Genomic DNA, 25963 nt, shown 5'->3' on the forward strand with positions numbered 1-25963 from the left:
GAAATAACCCCCAACTGGAGTCCTGTCTTTCAGTACCCCTTACGCTCTGTGTTGTGTCCTTCAGAGACCTTGTGGCAGTAATTGGCTTGACGATTGTTTCTTTAGAGCTGCAGTCGTGATTAAAAATGCTACCCGAAGCACAGGGAGGATGTCCTTGACACACATCCTATTTTCTGGGAAAAAGGTTACTACCACAGTAATTGAGCTGGGAAGCCGAGACAAACTGCTCTGGGCTCCAGCAGCGGTTCAAAGTACTGCTGTTGACCGGAATCACACCCTGCAGTTTTCCCTCTTCCAGTTTGCAAGATAACAGGGACAGCATTTGCATCTACAGATTATCTGCAAAATAGACGTGTTAGGGGAGAAACCACAACCAAAAGAATCTCAAACCCGTGACAGTTACACAAATGACCCCATGAAAGAGGGGGAGGCCCGGAACTCCACGGCGGGCCTGCTCCGGGCCGACCCCGGCCCCGGGGCAGGAAGATTGATTTATCTACCCCAGGCCGGCGGCGCCCGCAGCTGGCTGGAGCCCGCGGTGACATCACTGGCCCAGGCGCGGGTCACGTGGCCCGCCCCCGCCTCCGCCCGCCCCGCTCCTCCTCCTCCTCCTGCCGCCTTCGGAGCGCAGGGTCCGGCCGTAGTAGCCGCTCGGAGCTCTCGGCTGAGGCGCGGAGCCGGGGCCACCGGCGAGCGGGTGAGCGGGCGAGCGGGGCCGGCAGCTGCATCGGGAGCGGCGGGAGAGCCGGCAGCAGCCGCGCAAGGAGCCCCGAGCGACGCGACCGACGCTCCTGCAAACTTGGGCGCGCGCTCGCGCCACGGCGCCCGCGGCCCGAGCGATGAAGATGGTCGCGCCCTGGACGCGGTTCTACTCCAACAGCTGCTGCCTGTGCTGCCATGTCCGCACCGGCACCATCCTGCTCGGCGTCTGGTACCTGGTGAGCGCGGCGATGGGGGGGCGCACCTGCGGGGGAGGAGGCGCCAGCGCCGCGAGCCTCCCCCCCCAACCCCGGACCCCAGTCCGCGCGCCCGCTGCGCCCTGCACCCTTACCCCTCCAAAGTGCGGCCTCGGTGTTGGGCGACGCCGGCGCTAATCCGCCTAAAGTTGTATTATTAGAAACTTAATTCTCTCCGTGAGCCTGTCCGCGATCCCCGGCTCGGCCAACCTGTGGCGGGGGTCCGGCCAGGGCCCGGAGTCGGGGGCGGTGTGCGCTGCGGCTGCGGCCGCGGCCGAGTCCGCCGCTTCCGGTAACAGTGCACCTGGTGGCCCGGGAGCCCTCAGGGGAACTGAGGACCACGTGTTTTCCATTCCTTTCTTTCTTCTCCCCACCCGTTGGGCTTTGTGTTTTGACGGTTCGCGACAGGGTCGTTGGGGTGGCAGAGCGCATTCTGGCACCCTGCGGTCGGGCTGGCAGCCCGGGCATGCCCCTGCTTCCTGCCCGCATCTGCCCTCGGCTTTGCTGTGTGGTCTCCTGCGCGCGTTCGGGTCCCGAGGAGGAACGGTTGGGGGGTTCTTGGCACGCTCCGTGCATGAGTCCCTCCACACGTCTCCTGCAGAGCCGTTACTCTAGGAAGGGATTTGCTTGTGATTTACTGCGTTCCAGTCCGCCCGGGGAAGCCATTTTACACCCACTTACTTTCCTGTCCATTGACAGGTGATCCGTGTACCTTTCTTAGCAGACACCGCCAGCGAATCTGATTTTTTTTCTGTTTTTAGGTTGGAGCTTTTAAGAACTTGTTTGTATGGGGAGCAGTGATTATCAGGGGCAGTGAGGAAACCTGATGGAGTCTTTCTGGCCCTGAGCCTGCTCCAGGTTGATTGTTGGCACCCCTGGACTGCACCAACTCTTGAGTCGGATTCCGTTGCATTTCGGGTTTTGTGACATCATGATGGAGAGTTAGACCCGAGCCACTGTGCAGTGAATACCACTGCATCCTGAGGAAATAATGGTACTAAGATGGCATATTGAACTTTTTTAGTGAGAATAAACGCTGCTTAATTATCAGAGCTTTCTTGGTTCATACTCACTTTTTCGATATAATGTGGACATAGTGTCAAATTGTGTCGTCGTGCCATTTTAAGCAAAACATTTTCCCCCAGGCGTATGGTGTTCTCTGCGCTATTTATAGTTTCAAGTTTCCTTTAGTCAGTGCCTATCACAGGCACACAATAGACGTTTTTTTGGCCTTAAAAGCTTTCAAACGGATCTTTGGTATGTGTGGATTCTTTCTGTGCAGTCTGCAGATAGAAGATCAGCATCTTGGCTCAACACGGACTTTGCTAAAAGCCAAGAAATGCTTTACCGAAATTTCAAATTACAGCAAAAGGAGAGTAGGTGGCCTCAAAATAGGGCTTTTATTGATGGTCAAGACAGACTATTGTATATAAATGTTTTGTGTCCTCCTTGAAAATGTTCAAAACTGCAGACTTGCAAGTACACCAGCAAATGTCATTTGTAAAATCTAGGGCACTGCATTAGGCAAATGTACTTACACGGTCTACAGGAAAGATAAATCTGCTTGAGCCCTGTTGTTGGCTGTAATCCAACCAGACAGCATTGGTGTGATAAAAGGAGAGTACTCTGCATGCTTTGTCTACTGTTTGAACATGCTTTTTGTGGAAAGTAGTTATTGCTGTTCGTGTTGTAGCATTTGCAAACAGCATGGCCTTTTGAAAGATAATTAGCTTTCGAACAGATGTAAGAATGCTACCTTAGGTAAACCTAATAAATGGGAAGCCTGGCTTTAGTACTGATACTCTTCATAAAAACTCTTGCATTTTGCAAAACAATTTAGACTTGTGAATTTCACTCATACCTTTACATATAATTTGGTTATCTAGAACTTTGTTTCACATGAACATTTTTAAGATGAGTAAGGCACCTTTGCCTCTCACCCCACCAGCATCTGGATGCCATAGGGTCAGGTCAGACAGGGGGAGAGTTTTTCTGAAAAAAGGGTAGGGCTATCGGGAGATACTCAAATACACTTTAAATTTAATAAATAATTGCCTATTACACCAGAAAGGTAAAGTGGCTCCTTTCTATGCATTTTCTTTTCTTTTCTTTTTTCTTTTTAAAGATTTTATTTATTTATTCAACAGAGATAGAGACAGCCAGCGAGAGGGGGAACACCAGCAGGGGGAGTGGGAGAGGAAGAAGCAGGCTCATAGCGGAGGAGCCTGATGTGGGGCTCGATCCCACAACGCCGGGATCACGCCCTGAGCCGAAGGCAGAAGCTTAACCGCTGTGCCACCCAGGCGCCCCTCTATGCATTTTCTAATTGTTGTTTCCTACCCCACCATTTACTAAGGCCCTGTGTGCCAGGTACTATACCAGATACTTGGCATACGCTTAATTTTTACGTATTCCTGGTGAAGGTAAATTTTCTAAACCCTGTTTTATAGATGAGCAAATAGAGGCCAAGAGAGCTTAAGTGATTTGCATACAGTCCCACGGTTGGTTTGTGGTCCGTGTGATGTTTTAGTCACCTCGTTTCCACTTGTTTTTACCTTTTAAAAGTTGTGGGTGTGTTTTGTTTTTGCCTTAGAATAACAAAGGTTTCCTTTGGTCCAGTAATAAAGCATATTGATTATAGGTATTTATATTAGAGATCATTTTTTGTTTCTTTTTATTCTAATGAGGCATAATTTACATACAGTGAAATCCACAGAAGTGTACAGTTCATTGAGTTGACAAATGCATGCACTTTGTGCCGCACACCAAGAAAACGTTTCCAAAACCCCACAAAGTTCCTTGTGTGTCTTCCCAGTTAATCCCTGCCACCCCTTCACCTCACCCTAAAGGAGAGTTTTACCTATTCCTATAAATGGAATTATACTGTATGTATTCTTTTGTATCTGGCTTCTTTCACTTAGCATTAACATCTTTTAAATTCATTCATGTTAATTGAAGTATATCAATAGCTTGATGCTTTATATTGCTGAGTATTATTTTATTGTATGAATAAATCACAATTTATTATCCATTTGCCAGATGATGGACATTTGGATTATTTCCAGTTTGGGGCTATTATGGGTAAAGCTCTGAACATTCTTGAACAAGACTTTTCTTTAAGGTTTTATTTATTTATTTGAGAGAGAGAAAAGCGAGCAGGGGGAGGGGCAGAGAGAGAGAGAGAGTAGCAGTCTCACTGCTGAGCAGGAAGCCGGATGCGAGGCTCCATCCCAGGACCCAGAGATCATGAGCTGAGCCGCAGGCAGCCACTTAACTGACAGAGCCACCAGGCGCCCCTCTTGCACAAGACTTTTTGTGGACATGTGTTTTTATTTCTCTGGAGTAAATAACCTAGCAGTGGAATTGCTGGTTATTGGGGAGAAGTACGTTTAGCTTTGTAAGAAACTGCCAAGCAGTTTTCCAAAGTGGTTCTGCCATTTTATACTCCAACCAGGAACGTACGAAGTTCCCGCTGTACCACGTCCTTGTCAGCATTTGGTGTGGTCAGTCATTTTAATTGCAGCCAGTTTGGTGGGTGTGTAGTTGTAGCTCGTGGTAGCTTTAGTGTTTGCGTTTCGTTTATGACTAATGATGTGGAACAGTTTATCTTTGCTCATTGGCCGGTCATATAGCTTCCTTTGTGAAGTGCTGTTTATTGCCCATTTTAAAATTAGATTTTATCTTTTTTTTTCTTAGTGATTTTTAAGAACTCTTTTTATATTTTGGGTTCTGGTCTTCTGTTAAAGATCCGTTTTGTGAATGTTTTCTCCCAGCATGTGGCTATCTACCCATTTTCTTAATGGTATATTTTGATAAAAGAAGTTTGTTGTTGTTTTGAGACAGAGGGAGAGCTGCACTAGAGGGGGGGGGGCAGTGAGAGAGGGAGATGCAGGCTCCCCACTAAGCAGGGAGCCCAAGTTGGGGCTTGATCCCAGGACCCCGAGATCATGACCTGAGCCGAAGGCAGACACTTAACTGACCAAGCCACCCAGGTACCCCGATGAACAGAAGTTCTAAATTTTAAAGTTCAATGTGTCAGTTTTTTCTTTTCTGGTTAGTACTTTGTGTACTCTAAGAAACCTTTGCCTACCCCCAGATTGTGAAGATACTCTCATATTTTCTTCTGAAGCTTTATGGCTTTGACTTTTATATTTACATCTGTGATCCACCTCTAATTTTGTGTTACAGTGTGAGGTACAGGTTTGTATTTGTTTATTTTATTTATTTATTTTTAAAAGATTTTATTTATTTGACAGAGACAGCGAGAGAGGGAACACAAGCAGGGGGAGTGGGGAGAGGGAGAAGCAGGGGGAGTGGGGAGTGGGGGGAGGGAGAAGCAGGTCTCCGCTGAGCAGGGAGCCTGACTCTGGGGTCGATCCCAGGACCCCGGGATCAGGACCCAAGCCGAAGGCAGACGCCCACGGACTGAGCCACCCAGGCACCCCTATTTGTTAATTTTAAAAGGCAGTTTAACCGCTTACCCTAAAAAGAAGTTGAATTATTACATAACCTTTAATAACTATAAACGTTTTCGGAGAGACAGTAAGATGATTATCCATCTTCACAGGGAGTGAAGACTGACTTGTCCTGGTTTCCGGAGGGATCATGATATCAAAGAAGTGCAGCGTGATTGCTGTGTAGTCTTCTGGGGTTTCCACTCTTTCTTCATCCAAACTTCCTATTCTAAACCCGAATCCATTAACTTCCTCCCCAGGTTCGCCCGTGCTCTAGTCTGTCTCTCACCATCTGTCTAGACTCCTCGGCTGCACACTTGTTTCTCCTGCCACCGCGATCTCTTCCGTGATTCCTCCGTGATTCCGTGTCCCATGTCCTATTGATTCTCGTTCTACCTCCTGATTACCTCCTTGTTCTGCCCTTTCTTCTTCTTGCTATCATTTGCCTCATTTAGGCTCCCATTAGCACTCACTTGGCTATTCTAGTAGTCTCTCTGTTTTTCTAGCTTTGCCATTAACAACTTTGTTTTTTTTTTTTTTTTTTTAGTCTGTTATAGATGCAGTTCCCGGAAGTATTTTTCTCAGACACAAATATGAACTTGTTAGCCTATTCCTAAAAACTTTGGCTCTCTGTCCTAGGGAAGTCTCTGTATTCCATGACCCGCATGTTGTAAGCCAATTTCAATTGGCTTGAACAGCTAGTTCAGTGGTTTCTGACACGTCTTTCCCCCTCCCACACCTTCCTTTTCGGATTACCTCTTTTTCATTGCAAAAATCCCGAGATTCATTCTGATTTGACAAACCTAAGTTACCTGTCCACCCCCGAACCAAACAGGTCAGATGAATTTAGGTCTGGGATAGTCGCCTGACCTTGAACTATTGATTCCAGAGAGATGCCAGCTGGGGATGGGATTAACTTTGCTCAAAACACCAGTTTTTTGAGAGCAGAGGGATGAGTCATTTCCCAGAGAATCCGAGGCTGTTGGGGAGGAGGAGGCAGTAACAATGCTTACTCCTCCTCAGGCTGAAGCCCCCTTTTCTTATGGAGTAGGTTTTACCACCAGGACCTGACTTCTGACATACTCAAGCAAAAGTTTTTCCTTTGTAATTTCTTTCATTGTTTTACCACGTGATTTTCTTAGAGTGTTTTAAAAGGGGGTGCTGGTGGTTGAATGCATCTGAACTTGACACCTGAGATGAGTATTCCTTAGTGTATGTCATCCTTATCATCTTCATCTAAGCGTGTTTTAGGCACTTCGTCATTGAGCAAATACGTACTGAACGCCTCTTTGTATTTGTACCCTATTCATAAGGTAGTCGGCCATATATCAGATTATAAAGGATGAAAGAGGTCAGAGTAGCTAGTTTCATTAGCTTTACGACCTGACGTTTCAAATAACCAACTGGTTCACTTTGAAAGTCCCAGTATGCTTGTGTACCCAAGCCTGATGGATTCTCTTTGTATCCTGAGAATTATGGTGCGATAAATACTGATTTTTTTTGTCTGGGTGATAATACTGGATAGTAAAACTGACAGCTTGTATTTGTAGAATGATTGATCGTTTTTAGTGGGCTTTCCCATTTATTCTTATTTAAACCTTAAAGCAACCCTGGGGTCAGGTGCTATAGGTGGTCCTATGCTCATTTAAGATGGCTTTCTTTTTAGATCTCAGATTCTATGACTTAACTCCTAAGTCCGGGGCAAGACATGAACTACTACACAGGACTTACATAATCCTTATTACCTAGTGTTTTCCCTGCTGTGCTAGATTGTAAAAGACTGAAATACTAGGTTATAGACTTTGGATTTTATTCTGCAGGTAGTGGGGAGGCATTGAAGAATTACGAGCAAGGGTGATAAGATGAAAGCAGTTTTTTTCCCCCCAGTGTAAGACTCTGTTTTGTTTTTTGTTGGTCAGTAATGCACTGTATTTATTTATTTATTTTCCCTTTTTACCTTTTGACTCCCTTTACCCATTTCTCTGACCTCCCACCTCCTGCCTCTGGCAGCTACCGTTTGTTCTCTGAGCTTGTTTTTGTTTTTTTAGATTCTACATATAAGAGAGATCAGATGGCGTTGTCTTTCTCAGTCTGACTTATTTCACTTATGATGACGTCTTTAAGGTCCATCCATGTTGTTTCAAATGGCAAAATTTCATTCTTTTCTTATGGCTGAGGAGTATTCCATCGTGTGTGTGTGTGTGTGTGTGTGTGTGTGTGTGTATATATATATATATATATATACATACACATATATATATATGTGTATGTATGTATGTCACAATTTCTTTATCCATTCGTCTGTTGGGGGACACTTAGGTTGTTTCCATATCTTGGCTACTGTAAATAATGCTGCAGTGAACAGGGGGGTGCAGGTATCTTTTCAAGTTAGTGTTTCTCTTTCCTTAAGGTAAATACCCTGAAGTGGAATTTCTGGGTCATATGGTAGTTCTGTTTCTAATTTTTTGAGTTAACTCCCTGCTGCTTTCCATAGTGGCTGCTCCAGTGTACATTCCCACCACCAGTGCACGAGGGTTCCCTTTTCACCAGATGCTCGTCACACTTAATTCTTTTCTTTTTGATACTAGCCATTCTGGCAGGTGTGAGATGATACCTCATTGTGGTTTTGATTTGCATTTCCCTGATGATGAGTGATGTTGAGCACCTTTTCATGTACCTATTGGGCATCTGGATATCTTCTTTGGAAAAATGTCTGTTCACATCTTCTGCTCATTTTTAAATTAGGTTGTTTTTTGCTGTTGACTTACAAGGGTTCTTTATATATGTTGGGAAGTAGTGGCTTATCAGATAGATATATGATTTACAAATATTTTCTCCCATTCAGTAAGTTGTCTTTTCATTTTGTTGATGGTTTTCTTTGCTGTGCAGAAGGTTCCTAGTATGATGTCGTCCCACTTATTTTTGTTTTTGTTGGTTTTGCTTTTGGTGTCAGATTAAAAAATCATCACTAAGACCTATGTCAAGGAGTTTACCACCTGTTATTTTCTTCTAGGAGTTTTATGGTTTCAGGTCTTACATTCAGGTCTTTAATCCATTTTGAGTTAATTTTTTAAAAAAGGTTTATTTATTTGAGAAAGAGAAGGAGAACATGCGTGTGCCTGTAATTGAAGGGGTTGGGGCAGAGAGGGGCAGAGGGGGAGGGTGAGAGAGAATTCTACACAGAATCCCCGCTGAGCATGGAACCTGACATCAGTATCTTGACCTGAGCTGAAATCAAGAGTTGGATGCTTAACCACTGAGCCACCCAGGTGCCCCCATTTTGCGTTACTTTTGTGTGTGATATAAGATGGTGATCGAACACCATTTCTGAACACCGTTCATTAAAGAAACCTCTCCTTTTTACTGTATATTTTTGGCTCCTTTGTTGTAAATTAATTGACCATATATATATATATATGAGTTTCTATTATGTTCCATGATCTGTGGGTCTGTTTTTATGGCAAACCATACTGTTTTGATACTATAGCTTTATAATAGTTTGAAGTCAGGGAGTGTGATGTCTTCAGCTTTGGTCTTCTTTCCTAAGTTTGCTTTTATTATTCAAGGTTTTTTGTGATTCCATACAAATCTCAGGATTAGTTGTTCTTGTTTCTTTGAAAGATACCATTGGCACTTTGACAGGGATTACATTGAATCTAGCTTGCTTTGGGTAGTACGGACCTTTTAACAATGTTGATTCTTCCAGTCCATGAGCATGGAATATCTTTCCATTTATTTATGTCTTTTTTGATTTCTTTCATTAATGTCTTAATAGTTATCAATACACAAGTCTTTTACCGCCTTGATTGAATTTATTCCTAGGTATTTTATTCTGTTTGACACAATTGTAAATGGGATTGTTTTTTATTTCTGTTTCCAATAGTTTATTATCGGTGAATAAAGATGCAACGTGGTTTTGAGTATTGATTTTATATCCTCCAACTTTAATGAATTCATTTATTCTAATAGTTTTTTGATGGAGTCTTTAGGGTTTTCTATATATAATATGTCATCTGCAAATAGTGACAGTTGTACTTTTTTCTTTCCAATTTGGTTGCCTTTTATTTCTTTTTCTTGCCTTATTGTTGTGCCTAGGACTTTCAATACTATGTTGAATAAAAGTGGTGAGAGTGTTCCTTGTTTTGTTCCTGATCTTAGAGGCAATGCTTTTAGCTTTTCACTGTTGAGTGTGTTAGCTGTAGGCTTGTTGTATGTGGCCTTTTTTATGTTGAGGTATGTTCCCTCTATAACCACTCTGTTGAGAGTTTTTATCATAAATGGATGTTGAATTTTGTCAATTGCTTTTTCTGCATATATTGAAACGATCATAGGATTTTTAGCCTTCATTTTGTTAATGTGATATAGTACGTTGATTTACGGATGTTGAACCACCCTTGCATCCCTGGAAAAAACCCTCCTAATGGTATATGATTTATGGTATATGATTCTTTTCATATATTGTTGAATTTGGTTTGCTGTTATTTTCTTGAGGATTTTTACATCTATGTTCATCAGGAATAGTGGTCTGTCATTTGCTTCTCTTGTAGCATCCTTGTCTGGTTTTGGTATCAGGTCAATGCTGGCCTGGTAAAATGAGTTCGAAGGCGTTCCTGCCTCTTCTAGTTTTTGGAAGAGCTTAAGAAGGATCCGTATTAATTCTTTGAATGTTGGGTAGAATTCGTCAGTGAAACCATTTGGTCGTGTTTTCTTTGTTGGGAGGTTTTTGATTATGGATTCAACCTCCTTATTAGCAGTCGGCCTGTTCAGATTTTATTTCATCATGATTCATCATGGTAGGTTGTAGGCCTCCAGGAATTTATCTATTTTTTGTAGGTTGTGCAGTTTGATGGAGTATAATTGTTCATAGCAGTTTCTTACGATCTTTTTATTTCTGTGGCATCAGTTGTAACATTTCCTCTTGTCATTTCTGATTTTGAGTCTTTTTTTTCCCTGGTGAGTCTAGCTAAAGTCTTGGCAATTTTGTTTGTCTTTCCAAAGAACCAGCTCTTAGTTTCATTAGTCGTCTTTATTGTCTCTTTAGTTTCTACTTCATTTATTTCTGTTCCAGTCTTTGTTATTTTTTTTTTTCCTTCTGCCAACTTTGGGCTTCCTTTTTTCTGGTTTCTTGAGGTGTAAAGTTAGAGTGTTTATTTGAGACTTTTCTTCTTTCTTGCTGTAAGCGTTTATCACTGTGAACTTCCCTCTTAGAAGTGCTTTTGCTGCACCCCACAAATTTTGGTATGTTATAGTTCCATTTTTATTCATGTCAAGATTTTTAAAAAATTTTTCTGTTGATTTCTTCTCTGACTCATCGGTCAGTAGCATGTTTTTAAATCTCCACATATTTATAAATTTTGCAGGTTTTTTCATGTAATTTCTAGTTTCATACCATTATGATCAGAAAAGATTCTTGATATGATTTCAGTCCTTTTAAATTTCTTAAGATTTACTTTAGCCAAATGTATGATGTATCCTGGAAAATGCTTCATGTGCATTTGAGAAGAATGTGTATTTTGTCCCTTTTGGCTGGAATGTTCTGTGTATGTCTGTTAGTCCATCTGGTCTAACATGTTATTTAAGGCCAGTGTTTCCTGCTGATTTTCTATCTGGATGATCTATCCATTGATGTAAGTGGGATATTAAAATCCCCTACCCCTATGGGTGTCTGTTTTTCTCTTCAGATCTGTTAATCTTTGCCTTACTACCTATGTTGTTTCATAAATATTTACAAATGTTTTATTTTCTTGTTGGATTTACCCCTTTAGTATTATGTAATTACCTTCTTTGTTTCCTTTTATAGGCTTTCTTTTAAAGTCTATTTTATCCGATGTAAGTCGCTACTTCAGCTTTCTTTTGGCTTTCATTTGTATGGAGTGTCTTTCCATCCTTTTACTTTTCTTTTTTTTTTTTTTTTTAAAGATTTTATTTATTTATGTGACAGAGAGACAGCCAGCGAGAGAGGGAACACAGCAGGCGAGTGAGAGAGGAAGAAGCAGGCTCCTATCGGAGGAGCCTGATGTGGGACTCGATCCCGGAACGCCGGGATCACGCCCTGAGCCGAAGGCAGACGCTTTAACGACTGCGCTACACAGGCGCCCCCATCCTTTCACTTTTCAGTCTGTGTCTTTACACCTAAAGTGAGTTTCTTGTAGGCAGCATATAGATGGGGCTCTTTTTTTTTTTTTTAAAGATTTTATTTATTTATGTGACAGAGAGAGACAGCCAGCGAGAGATGGAACACAAGCGGGGGGAGTGGGAGAGGGAGAAGCAGGCTCCCAGCCGAGGAGCCTGATGTGGGGCTCGATCCCGGAACGCCAGGATCACGCCCTGAGCTGAAGGCAGACGCTTAACGACTTCGCTACCCAGGCGCCCCTGGGGCTCATTTTTTAATTCATTCAGCCACTCTATCTTTTGATTGGAGAATTTAGTTCACTTGCATTTAAAATAATTATTGATAGGTATGTATTTATTGCCATTTTCTTAATTGATCACTGGCTGTTTTTGTAGTTTCTCTTTTTTTCTTTAGTGGTATACTTCTATTCCTTTCCCTTTATCTTTTGTGTGTTCACTAGGTTTTTGTTTAGTGGTTACCATGAAGCCTACATATAACAACTTTTATATGTAAGAGTCTATTTTAAGTTGATAACAACTTAAAGCTTGATACCATTCTAAAGCTCAACATTTTTACTGTCTTTGCCATGCTTTTTTTTTAAAATGTTTTATTTATTTTTTATTTATTTTTTTAAAAGATTTTATTTATTTCAGGGAGAGAGAAAGAGCATGAGATGGGGGAGGGCCAGAGGGAGAAGCAGACACCACGCTGAGCAGGGAGCCTGATGTGGGACTTGATCCCCGGACCCTGGGATCATGACCTGGGCCAAAGGCAGATGCCCAACAGGCTGAGCCACCCAGGCACCCTGCCATGCTTTTTTTTGATGTCACATTTTACACATGTATTCCTAAACTGATTATTGTAATCCCAGGTGTTTTTACTACTTTTGTCTTTTATTTATTTATTTTTTAAAGGTTTATTTATTTATTTTAGAGAGAGAGTGCATGCATGCACATGTGAGTGGGAGGAGGGGCAGAGGGAGAGAATCTTCCCACTTCCTGCTGAGCGTGGAGCCCGATGGGGGATCATGACCTGAGCTAAAACCAAGAGTCAGCCGCTTAACCGGCTGAGCCACCCAGGCACCCCTACTTTGTCTTTTCACCTTCATACCAGCTTTATAAATGATTAATCCACTAGCGTTACTATATATTTACTTTCCCAGTGAGAAAACAGTATGTTTTCTTGTTAAAAAAACAAGTTTTTCTTTTGCTGCTTTTAATATTCAGTTTTTAAGGAATGTTAAAATAGCAGGCTGTTTTAGGTGGTTGAAAACCTAGAAAGGATGTGTTACAGTCCTCCAGATAGGAGATACAGAAGATTCCAGTTCTTTCCAGTACCAGTTTCTCAATAGCTAAGGCTGTGGATAATATTGGTGGGAATTTTTATCAGTTAGTGAATGATATAAGTCTCTCTTGACATCTAGACTTCCTCCATCTGAATTCAGGAATCGAATAGATTTGGGTAGTGAGGGGTACTGAATTTTTGAGAGATGTCCAGTGAGCTCTTTTTAAAATGCACAGGTACCCTCTGCCACCACCTAATTATAAAGGATCAAGGGTAGCTCTATAAAATATTGGCTGGAGAAGATTTCAGTGATATGTGTGTATGTATGTATTTTCAAATTTGAAATATAATTAACATGCAGTGTTATATTAGTTTCAGGTGCACAATATAATTAAAAAATTCTATACATTTCTCAGTACTCAGCAAGATAATTCCCTTTATCTATCTTTACCCATTCCCCCACTCACCTCCCCTATGGCAACCACCAGTTTGTTCTCTGTATCCAGTGATATTTAATACGTTTTTCAGCTTTTGTTGCACATTGTGATAGATGTTCATCAGGACGTTTTAAAGAAAGGCTGGCCATGAAATAAAGATTGCCATTAAACCTGTCATTAATATCAACTTCTCTGGGACCCACTCTAAATATATCTAATTAATGAACAAAGTGTCAAGTATTAAAGTGGTTAACATGAGCTTTGCACTGTTCTGTGTATTATGTTTAACTAAATATAAAATATATTTATTTTAACTTACTTTGAATCTTTGTCAAAAAGAAAGAGGTCACATTTTTCCCTTCCAACCCCATCTCCTTTGGGGCAGATACATTATTGTCCATAAAAGAATGCTAGTAGAAATAGTATGTGAGCCCTAGCAGCATAATTTACTACTTTCTACCTCTCTCCCAGCTCCCTTGGCTCTTAATAGAGCTCGTAGAGCCTTAAGAAGAGTTCTTGAAAAGCTATAAACTGGTTAGCCCATTTTATTTGAAGAAAAATAAAAATGAAGTGAAGGTCACACTTCTTCAGCTGCTGTTAACAAACTTTTATTTAAAGGTTTCGAGTCGCCTGTTTGCAGTTGCAGCTTCCAAGAGAAAATTACTTCTCAGGGGAAAATGTGAGCACAAAAAGATGCTTAAAAGAAATACGATTTCAGATTATTAGTAAAAATAAAGTTGAGCTTGCTCTTTTTTTATTAACCTTGAGCTGCTAAAATTTACATGGCACTAAATTATGACTATTAAATGATTTGAGTAGTTAATAACTTTTTATGAAGACAACCTGGTGAGTCCAACTTCACAGATGAGATAACATTCAGGGCTAAAAAGATTGTCTCCAGTCTGGGTCAGTATGTCTTCCAATTACGCATAAAAAGAGGGGTTTGCTTCTTGATAGTTGTCTGTTGAGGCCTGAGTTTGGATTACCCCAGTCTTGATCTAGTGCTGCTGGTCTAGGAGTTGTTCTTTTTTTTTTTTTCCTTCTTCCTTTTTAAGGTATCATTGGATTTTCTATGTATTCTTTTCTCCTTTATGTTACATTAATTTTAACCTCATTATTTGTTACAGTGTAGCCAAAATTTTGTAACAGAGATGTTAAATGCAGTACTCAATGCAAGTAAAAGTTTATTTCACTCTCATGTAACATTCCAGGGTTGGTAGACTGTTCTGTGAGGTCATTCAGAGACCTGTTCTGCTGGGGCAGCTGTGCCATCCCAAATGGCGTGGATTCCTTCTCTGGTTCTGAGGTGGCAATGTCCTTTAGCCTTGTCCACGTGGCTGGAGACAGCTTAGCAGTGCTGACGTGGTAGAAGGAAGAAAGGACACCGGGAGGACAAGCAATTTTGTTTTTGTTTTTGTTTTTTTTTTTTAAGATTTTATTTATTTACGTGACAGAGAGACAGCCAGCGAGAGAGGGAACACAGCAGGGGGAGTGGGAGAGGAAGAAGCAGGCTCCCAGCGGAGGAGCCCGATGTGGGGCTCGATCCCGGAACGCCGGGATCACGCCCTGAGCCGAAGGCAGACGCTTTAACGACTGCGCTACCCAGGCGCCCCAGCAATTTTGTTTTTTTAAGGATGTGAAATGGAAATTGCCTACATTGCTTTCACTTACATACCAGTAGCCCAAAATAAGACCTTTGACCTAACTGCAAGGGAGGCTGGGAGATGTTATCTCTCGCTGGGCCTTTATGTATCCGGATCAGCCTATGGCTGTGAAAGAGGGGAGAGCAGATTCGGGGACATCTGCTAGTCTACATGCCCTGCAGGGTGGCCTAATTTTTAAGGTCCTGCTGCCCAGTGGGAACCTGTACTACCTGCAGAAGGCTTTCTTCAATTTCGAGTCTGCAAAGCGGTACTCACGTTTCCAAATGCTAGTCTTCTAACCCTTTAGTATGTGATACTTTTTCTTTTCTTTTCTTTTTTTTCTTTTTTTAAAGATTTTTTTATTTTTAAGTAATCTCTACACCCAGAGTGGGGCTTGAACTTACAACCCTGAGTACAATCCTGAGATCAAGAGTCACATGGGCCACTGACTGAGCCAGCCAGGCAACCCTGTGATACTTTTTTTATGCATGCAGTTCAGGTCTCCATAGCCTGTTTTAAAACAGGCTCCAGATGAAGCCTATCTTTTCATATTCAGAGATCCGGAATGTTCTTTAGAACGTAAAAGGGAGCATGCTTGTTCTCAGCATCCAAGCCCCCCACTCCCAAGTCTCCCAGAGGCTCTTTGGACCACACTTCTCTCTCTGGCCTCCTCTGGGGGACCACCCTTTGCCTTATGTCCAATGTCCAGCCTTCTCATTGATCACATGGGCATGTGAGAGCATCTGATAGTGCCTCAGCCTGAGAGGGAAGATCAGAACCCAACCGAGTCCGTTTGGAGAAAGGGGCGTGCTTGTGCTGGGGAGCAGATAGGTTTCGTTTTGCCTGCTCTGGTCATATGGAGGGTGGATATCTGACCACTCCCTTGGAAAGAATTCTGAGCATGCACCAGGGGATTGGTTGGCAGGCTTGTGCCGCCGCAGTCTGTAAGCTGGGTGTGGTGGCTTCTTGAGAGGGAACTGGGTTAGTAGAGAAAGCATGCGTGGCATTTGTCATCAGAGGATCAGTGAGCGAGTCTCAGTGGAGAACTCTGACCTTGTGTGGGGTTTCCTAGGCAGGCTGAAGTGCGTATTTGTAGAGTAGAATAATAATGGTCACACTTCACAGGGGAGGCAAGACTGCTTCAGTGATGTCAATGCTGTGTGTGGTGGTGGTGGTTTCTTGAGGAAGACCTGTTAAAATGATGACACTGTGGGCTGCAGGTGACTCAGGAGGGTCTCATTGAATTTGGGGGAAAACATTTTTACATTTAAAAATTCTGCCTATTTGGGGCACCTGGGTGGCACAGTCGTTACGCGTCTGCCTTCGGCTCAGGGTGTGATCCCAGCGTTCTGGGATCGAGCCCCACATCAGGCTCCTCTGCTATGAGCCTGCTTCTTCCTCTCCCACTCCCCCTGCTTGTGTTCCCTCTCTTGCTGGCTGTCTCTCTCTCTGTCAAATAAATAAAATCTTAAAAAAAAAATAAAAATAAAAATAAAAAATTTGCCTGTTGAAATGTGGCTCTAATAAAAGGTACAAATTCCATTTTACTGCTTAACCGTTTCCCCCTCGCTATGCGTAACCTGGAGACAGTGCTTTGATTTATTATAGCTTCAGCAGCTTAACACATTGGCTGTAATTATATGTCCATTCAAAGGGCCGAAAAGGGTGGCTCATTTTTATGTTTCTATGTCCTAGGACTGTCTCTCAATACTTAATTGAGTCATTTAGTCTGATACCCTAAATTATTTGTGCTGTGATCTTTTGTCTCTCAGGATTTCCAGAGGTCTGTTACTTTCTGGTGTTAATAATGTCATCTCCCTGTGAAGTCTTTCAGCTTCTCCCTGAGCCACTAGTGTAGCAGAGTTCCTTTTCACTGTGAATGAAACATCCAGTTTGACTGCCTTCCCCACCACACAGTAAGCCACCTTGTGGTCTTTGCCATAATATGTATGTGATGCTAGCATTGTGCTTGACCTGTATTTGTTGCCTCATAGATCCTTTCTGAGCAGTTGGATGAATTATTTAATGAATGGTATAGCATTCTGCATTTTATTTCCTTGGCTGTTGATGTGTTTACCCCACTGAACTACTAATCTTTGGGGGCAAGGACCATGTGTTATTCATCCTTGTGTAGCCCAGTTTCAAGCAGAGCGCTGGGGACGTAGATGTGAACTGATTTATTCAATCTCTTAGGCAAATAGGATTTTACAAAAAATCCAATTCCCCCCCCCCATAATATATTTACCACAATTGATGGAATTGAAATAGTGTCAGAAACTTACTTCAGTATCAGAACAGGACTATATAGATAGGGGCTAATTTGAATATGAAAGCACATTGGGATCAGAGTTCTAAAATTAGATTTAGAGCTACTTCAAATAAAAAGTTCAAAACTTAATAATTTCATTTTGATTTTCCTGTTGAAGTTGGACCCAAGTGAAAGGCACATCTGCCATTATTAGCTTTTTAAAATTACTATTTTTTTAAAGGGGGTGAGGGGCAGAGGGAGGGGGAGAGAGACACTTAAGCAGGCTCCACACCCAGCACAGAGCCCCAGGTGGGGCTCAGTCTTAGAACCCTGAGATCATGACCTGAGCCAAAATCAAGAGTCAGACTGAACCACTTCAGCTTCACTGACTGAGCCACCCAGGTGCCCCTGCCATTATGAGCTTTAAAGTCGCCCCCTCCCCCCAAATATTGGAATTTAAAATTAGCCAACCAGGGGTGCCTGGCTGGCTCAGTTGTTGGAGCATATGACTCCTGATTTTGGGGTCATGAGTTTGTGCTCCACGTTGCGCATAGAGATTACTTTTTAAAAAAAGTTTTAAAAAATTAGCCAATTATCTCAAAACAGTATCTGATTATCTATATTTATTTTTTACTTTTAACCATTTTTACTGTATTGCACACATACAGAAGATGCATAAAATACAAACAACTTGGTTATTACTGAACAGTTACGTATCTACTACTCAAGTCTGACTCTTCTCTTAAAGGTTACCCTAGAGACGACAACATAACATCCTTGACTTTTTAAAATCTCACAGTAACTGGTACTTTCATCCTCTTCCTGGGCAGTGCAAGGATTTAAGATCAGTTCCACTCCAATTATCTGCTCTTGGTTTATATGCTGTTGTCCATTTTGAATCTGTTTCTATTTTGCACTCATAAGTCATCATTACTCTTCTTGTGTTATCAGTATTCACGTTTGCCAACATAATTATCATTTCTGTTCTTCTTTGTACATCTTCAGTCTTTTATCTGACATCATTTTTCTTTTGCCCAAGGAATACCCTTCAATGCTTTCTTTACTTCTAAGCTGCTGGTGACAAATTCCCTCAGTTTTGTCCAAAAGTATAACTCACTAATTTTTTCTTTTTTCTTTTCTTTTTTTTTTTAAGATTTATTTATTTATTTATTGGACAGAGATAGAGACAGCCAGCGAGAGAGGGAACACAGGCAGGGGGAGTGGGAGAGGAAGAAGCAGGCTCCCAGCCCAATGCGGGGCTCGATCCCGGGACCCTGGGATCGCTCCCTGAGCCAAAGGCAGATGCTTAACGACTGAGCCACCCAGGCGCCCCTCATTAATTTTTTTGCGCTTTGTCTAATGGGCTAAATGCATCCACTGTGTTCTTGGTTTGGCTTCTGCTGGTTTTTATTCTAGAGCCTCCTTATCCTTTTCAAATCTGTCCTGACCTTTTTTTTTTTTTTTTTTTTTGTGCTGCTATTTGCCTACCAAAATTCCTGTGTTTTTTTCTTTATCTCCTTGATTTTCATAAGCATGGCCACTTTAAAGGCCACGCTGTCTCACTTCAGTATTGAGAATACCTATGTTTCTATTGTCTGTTCTTTCTGCTCATTCCTGTTCTGAGAGTCTTGTCTTTTCCTGTTTGCTGTATTCTGTTCATTGCATTTGAAAAATTAAAATAATTCACGGCATAGGATGATCTTTCTCCACCAGGATTTTAATAGCTTTTTATTGGGGTCTATAGCACCTGGGCAGTGGCTTAAGCCAGTTCAAGACTCAGATCATACAAGGCTGGGCTGTGTCCCTATAAAGGCTTGTCTCCTTCTGGTTCACCTTCCTCCAGTGGTGAGGCCCCTGCAGGGTCTTAGGGAAAAGCCCTGTGGCACCTGCCTCCCACCCCCACCCAGGAGGCCCTTGACTCCCTGGCCCAGTGAGGCTGTCAGGGGTGCTGCTCGGGCTCTTAGCACCCATCTGTCTTTTCTGGAATCAACAGATGCCCCCAAGGTACTTTTGCCTTCTCCTGGATTTTGGATCAGTAATTCTTCACTGCCTCATTAGCTCTCACATATTCTCACAGATTTCCTAGTTGTTCTCAGAGAGAAATTCGTTTGTATTACTTCTTCGCCATTATCAGAAGTGGCAGATCCCTTAATAATTATTATTTTATTTTACTCTGACATTTCTCCCCTGAAACATCTATTTCCGAGATTTGACTTGAATGCCTGGCCAGATTTACTTGTTGTTGGTCATCTTCTTTCTATTAATTCTTTTTTAGAGAATCAGGTTTAATAATATTTTACAACATTTTATATTAAAAATATTTTTGAAGTTTTAAATAATTGTTCCTAACTCTAAAAGTAGTTCATGCTCATGTTAGGCACTCTGGAAAATACAAAAAAAGGTACAATGATAATTAAAGGTACAAGTCATCTGCAAAACTACTCCCTGGTTTATATATAAAATTGTTTTAGTGTTTTTAGTCTGTGATTTACACGTGTGAACCTATCACACATGTAAATATTAGAATGGGAATCATATAACATTTTTATGCTGTAGTTTTCATTTGACATACTGGGAACATTTTTATTGTTAACACTTTTTAAAATATGATTTTTAAAGCTTAGGATTCTATTATTTGGTAGCAGTATTATTAAGTCATTCTACTTTCGTTTCAAGTTTTCATTATAGATAAATCTGCAGTCCTTTTTGGACAGCACTTTCTGTGCAGATTTCTTTTTTTTTTTTTTTAAAGATTTTATTTATTTATTGGACAGAGATAGAGACAGCCAGCGAGAGAGGGAACACAAGCAGCGGGAGTGGGAGAGGAAGAAGCAGGGTCCCAGCAGAGGAGCCCGATGTGGGGCTCGATACCGTAATGCCGGGATCACGCCCTGAGCCGAAGGCAGATGCTTAACCGCTGTGCCACCCAGGCGCCCCTCTGTGCAGTTTTCTGACTGTTGTGTAATTATCATCTCAGTGGGTTTGAGTGTTATTGAAGTTCTTTTATTAAGACTTTTTAAGGAATGAGCTGATAATTATTACACTGGACACTTTCAGTTGTTGAGATCGAAGCTTTAGGTATCACTGTCCACTTAGATGTGACACATGATTTAAAGCTTAAGAGCATTTTGGGTCCCTGGGGAATATACAAGGGCCTAACCGTTTAAGTAATTGGACAGAAGTCGAATTTATTTACATATGGAAGTAATGATTGTCAAGAACAAGGAAAAAATACGGGACGCCACGGGAACACTTTGTAAATAGAATGGGAACAGTTTGTACACGACCTACCAAAACAGACAAAGGAAGTCCAAGTGTAAGTGAGCGTTAGCTGAACAAGATCACAAGTGTGCCCACTCTTTCTTTTACATTTACATCAGCCGTGGTCGTTACATAATGGGCTCCTGGCAAGGTTCGCATCTGCGGTGACATTTCATTCTTAATCAGACTGATGATTGGGTGATTTCCATTTTCTCTCTTTCAGGAAGTACTTCTTACCCGGGGTTCTCTGGGCTTCGGCTTACTTGACCTTTCCATCTGGCTCTGTGTAGTCGCTGCCGTGGCCAGTCCTCTCTGGCTCCTTTGCACAGACCTCGGGCCCCGTGGATCACCTGTCACCCTACTGTATTCACTATGTGTGTCTCCCATGGCGCGCACATTCCCATCCCACAGTAGAGGTTTTATGACACAGGAAATACGTGGCAGCACACGTTTTTCTTACGAAAATTTCACTCTGTGATGAAAAGAGCACAGTGGTGACGGGGCTTCTGTGATGGGTAACCTCACATTAACATCTCTGTTTTATTGCCGTCCCCTCTCTCTGGACTATTTTGTGGTCTGTGGTCTGTGGCTCGTGAGGGCTGGTGGTACAGAGGAGAAGATGGCAGTGAGCAGAGCAGCTAGGGCGCAGCCAGGGGCAGGAACCAGGGCCCACCGTGGAGCGAGAACGCTGGACCTGTGGCCAGAGCTCTTCAGTCAGGAGTGATGTGACGTGCGCAGAGACTGAGCAGGAGAGAGCAGGGACACCAGGAAGGCTGGGCTTCAGGCAGTCAGAGCAAAACTGAGGGCAGGCCTGAACACCGAAGGGGCTAAAAACAAGCAGAAAACATGATTCTTGGGACTGGACATCCTGGAAGTATTTTCCAGCGCAACGTGTCTACAGTCAGCCTCACCTTTGTCTCTTTGTGATTTCCCTTATCTCTGGGAAGAACAAGGTGTATCCCATCACCCAGCCTTGACATCTCCGGGTCTTGTTGGCATCCTGTTATCTTTGCATCTGGTCTCTTCCTGTGGCTCTGTTGATGCTGCCCGCACATGGAAAGGCCTTGGTGTTCCACACTGGGGCCTGAGGTAAGGTGACTTAACCTCTGAGAGTAACCTGGAAGACCACAGTCTTTTTTTTTTTTTTTTTTAAAGATTTTATTTATTTATTTGACAGAGAGAGAGGCAGCGAGAGAGGGAACACAAGCAGGGGGAGTGGGAGAGGAAGAACCAGGCTTTCCGCTGAGCAGGGTGCCCAAGGCAGGGCTCGATCCCAGGACCCCAAGGCCATGACCTGAGCCGAAATCAAGAGTCCCATGCTTAACGGACTGGGCCACCCAGGTGCTCCCCACCCCCCCACCCCTCTCCCAGCCTGCATTTCTGCTCTCATGCCATTATGCTTACCTGTGCATGCTGTGTGCAGCCGCATCAAGCTACTTCGCTATGTTCACTACAGGCCCCTATCCCAGAGGCCCTACGCAGATTTGAATGTGCTCTTTTCCACACTGCTATGGTTCCAAAACCTTGCCATCTTTCCAGCCCCTGTCCAAGTGCTCCCATCTCTACTGCACCTCCCTGGGCCCCTGATCTCAGCCTCAAGCTTCAGTAATTCCTTTCTCCGAGCTCCCATTCGCCTTTCTCTGGACTCTTGGCATGCTTACTGCTATATGTTTTGTGTTATTTGGGCACATGACGTATTTAACTTCGTATTCTGAGTCCTGGAGAATTCTTCCCCAGCGCTTAAGCACAGTGCCTGTCTGTTGCTGCAGTTAGTAAATGTATTGTGATAAGTAAACCAGGCATGGGGATAATAACAAGCTGATTAAGAGTTGACAGATGCTTTCTCCACTGAGTATTCTTAGCTCCCTTGGCAAACATTAGTTGACCATATATGCACGAGCTTTTTCTGGGCTCTCAATTCTGTTCCATTGGTCCACGTGTCTGTTTTATGCCAGTGGTCCGCTGTTTTGATTACTGTAAATTTGTAATAAAATCTGAAATCAGAAAAAAGACAAAACAAAGAGTTGACAGATGCATCAGAACCAAAAGGCCAGGAAAGCAACAGCATAGCACTGGCTTAGATCTGGTAGCCAGGTGGTGTTCCCAGCCAGCCGCGAGCTTCTGTGTGGTTCCTGTTGAGGTGGGGAGAGGTAAGTGAGCTAACTTGAGTGGCCGTCATATGCCAGTCACCCTTCTAGATGTTCTGCTTGATCTATTCATTCGAGCCCCAATCAGATCACATTCTTCCTTTTTTTAAAATTTAATTTAATTAATTAATTATTTATTTATTTATTTATTTATTTATTTATTTAAGATTTTATTTATTTATTCGACAGAGAGACAGCCAGCGAGAGAGGGAACACAAGCAGGAGGAGTGGGAGAGGAAGAAGCAGGCTCATAGCAGAGGAGCCTGATGTGGGGCTCGATCCCATAACGCTGGGATCACGCCCTGAGCCGAAGGCAGACGCTTAACCGCTGTGCCACCCGGGCGCCCCCACATTCTTCCCTTTCTTAATACTCTTCATTGGCTTCTCGTTATGCTTAAAATAAAAGCCAAGCTCTGTAACGATAGCCCTACGGGATCCCTAAACTTGCGTCCTGCATTTCCTTAACCGGACGCACTGCCTGCCTCCTCCCCCCTCCCCTCGTTAAAGCTTTGCCCGTGAGTCCCAGATCTATGTCTTCCCTTTGCAACCTTAAAAATGACCCGTTACGATAACAGTGAATATGCTGTCTTTGTGGTGCCTTACATTTTCAAAAAACACATTCTCAGGTGGTTCCATCTGATCTTCTTTCAGTCCATAATCCTTGGGCTGTCTTTGCAAAGGCAAGAGTATGGAGGGAATGAAATGCCAAGAAAACTGGACGGCATGTATCAAAGTGCATGTTTGCCAAACATCACAGGCCAGTTATGGAACTAATTCATACCTTCCTTTAAGCTTCAGATGTGTTCTGAAAAGCTTTCTTCAAATAGAGTTTGGCTAACCACAGTCTCTTTAAACATGCTATGAAGTTTCTCGTAACTCTGAAGAGAAACAAGAAACTAGTGGTTTTAATAACCATGGTGGAGACGCTGATTGGGGGATAGCAACAGGATGGGACTGACTTCACTGTGTACCCTTTCGTATCTTAAAAAAAATTTTAACCACATGTTTGTGGTACTTTTATTAGCTTTATATATATGTACGTTTGTACATATATATATACACATGTCTATAGTTTTACATACGTATTACGTGTGTGTATACTCTGTGAAATTGCTATTCATTCTCATTATTACAATTTTTTTCCAAAAAGCAGTCAGACTATATGAGACAATTTGGAAAAAAGAGGAAGAAAAATAATTATTCCAAATCCTACACTACTCCTAAAACAGCTGCTTCGGATTGCCATTGAAAAGTGAATTCTGGGGGCACCTGGGTGGCACAGTCGTTAAGCGTCTGCCTTCGGCTCATGGTGTGATCCCAGTGTTCTGGGATCGAGCCCCACATCAGGCTCCTCCGCTGGGAGCCTGCTTCTTCCTCTCCTACTCGCCCTGCTTTTGTTCCATCTCTCACTGGCTGTCTCTGTCAAATAAATAAATAAAATCTTAAAAAAAGAAAAAAGAAAAAAGAAAAGTGAATTCTGGGGTGCCTCAGTGGCCCAGTTGGTTGAGCGTCTGACTCGTGATTTCGGCTCGGGTCATGATCTCAGGGTCCTGGGATCAAGCCCCATGTGGGGCTCCATGCTCAGCACAGAGTCCGCTTGTCCCTCTCCCTCTGGTCTTCCCCCTGCCCCACACCGCTCGCTCTCTTTTGCTCGCTCGCTCTCTCAAATAAACAAACAAACAAACAAACAAATAAATAAACGTTTTAAAAAGAAAATGAATTCTGGAGTAGATGTTTTGTGGAACAAGCCACCTGACACTCCCTTTGAACCTCTTCTGTAAACAGGTGTACCAAATACGAATTTTATTGTAGGATATGCCTTTAGTTACTGCTGTAAAAGAATTTCCTCTATATAATCTTCATGGTTATTCACTTTCTCCTCGCATTTTGACCAGAGTAAAACACACAAAAAGGAGAAAAAGAAAAAAACCCATTCTCATCTGGAGCTTCACCTAAGCTCTCCCCACGCTCGCCCCGCCAGCCCTGCTACGGCTGGTACACGTGCGTGGCATGCAGCAAGGACAGTTAGGAAGAACAAAGGAAATAGAAATGCACGAGAAGAACAGCCAGAATTTCTCAGTTGGTCGGATGTGGGGATAAGAGAGATGGTGAGCCCAAAGATAATCAGGTTTCAAATATCAACAGGAAGCTAAGAGGTTGGGTTTGGGAATTAAACTTGGATTCAGATCCCATTTCTGCAGATTGTTAGCTGCATCATCTTATGTCATGTTCATCACCCCCAAGCCTCAGTGTTCTCGTCTATGACGTGGCGATAATTTAGTGCCGAGTTCGCTAGGTTATTGGATGGCTTAAGCAAGAGACTCCACTTACAAGTGCCTGAGTGTTTTCCACTTTTAATTATTAATGGTGATGCTATTTTTTTTTTTTAAGATAGAGAACGTAAAAAGAGCAGAGATGGGTGATGGTGAGGGAAGGTGATTTCTGTTTAGACGAGCTAAGTTTGAAGTACCCGAGGGATGTGTATTCTGCAGTATTGGAAGGCAGAGACGTGGGCCTGGGTTGGAAAGGGGCTCACCTGTGCTACAACGGCAAGTTCGATCCTGGCTGCCGTGGCTTTGCATTCATTCTCTGACTCTGTTCCTAGCTGGTCTCAAAGCTCAGATTGCCTGATGCTGTGAAAATGTTTGATCACCTGCCAAGGCTCGTGGTTGCTTATCAGAGTGCATCCTGCTTATCAGAGTGCATCCGCTAACTGGAGAGTTGGTGTGTTTTTCCCACCTTGGGCATCAGGGCTGCTGTGTGTCTGTGCCAGCGGGTTGCTCACTGCTTTAGGGTTTCCGCCCCTAGGCGGCGGGAGGTGAAATCTGCCTGTCTCCCACGACCAGGCCACGAGCCCCTGGCTGCCTCCAAAACCTTGGGAATGTTCGCAGGCCCCCTGGGGGGGGGGTGGCTTAGTGTGGAACAGCAGGAGCCTCTGTTGAAGTTAAATTCCATACGGTCAGGTGCACCTGGGTGGCACAGCGGTTAAGGGTCTGCCTTCGGCTCAGGGCGTGATCCCGGCGTTATGGGATCGAGCCCCACATCAGGCTCTTCCGCTATGAGCCTGCTTCTTCCTCTCCCACTCCCCCTGCTTGTGTTCCCTCTCTCGCTGGCTGTCTCTATCTCTGTCAAATAAATAAATAAAATCTTTAAAAAAAAAATTCCATATGGTCAGTTCAAGTTCCTATTATAAGGACCAAGTCGTGGGGGTACTTAGATTTTTTTCTTTCTTGTTGCAGATCATCAATGCTGTGGTGCTGCTGATTCTGTTGAGTGCCCTGGCTGACCCAGACCAGTACCACTTTTCAAGTTCTGAGCTAGGAGGCGACTTCGAGTTCATGGATGATGCCAGTAAGTACATCAGATAGCAGATATAGATCTTCTGGTGTTTTTCTTTTCTCTTTTCTTTTCTTTTCTTTTC

General features: G+C 43.0%; 1 protein-coding gene across 1 annotated transcript in view; it reads left to right on the plus strand.

Moving 5' to 3' along the window:
- The first annotated feature begins 616 nt into the window (after positions 1 to 616).
- Positions 617 to 25963, plus strand: part of LAPTM4B (lysosomal protein transmembrane 4 beta) — a 71329-nt gene continuing 45982 nt past the window's right edge. Inside the window, exons 1-2 of the mRNA XM_040625794.1 lie at positions 617 to 938; positions 25782 to 25893. Coding sequence (XP_040481728.1) covers positions 840 to 938; positions 25782 to 25893 — 211 coding nt within the window. The 5' untranslated portion in view covers positions 617 to 839. The remainder of the gene's footprint in view (positions 939 to 25781; positions 25894 to 25963) is intronic.

The sequence above is a fragment of the Ursus maritimus genome, unplaced genomic scaffold (genome assembly GCF_017311325.1).
Source record: "Ursus maritimus isolate PB19 unplaced genomic scaffold, ASM1731132v1 scaffold_9, whole genome shotgun sequence".
Lineage (NCBI taxonomy): Eukaryota > Metazoa > Chordata > Mammalia > Carnivora > Ursidae > Ursus > Ursus maritimus.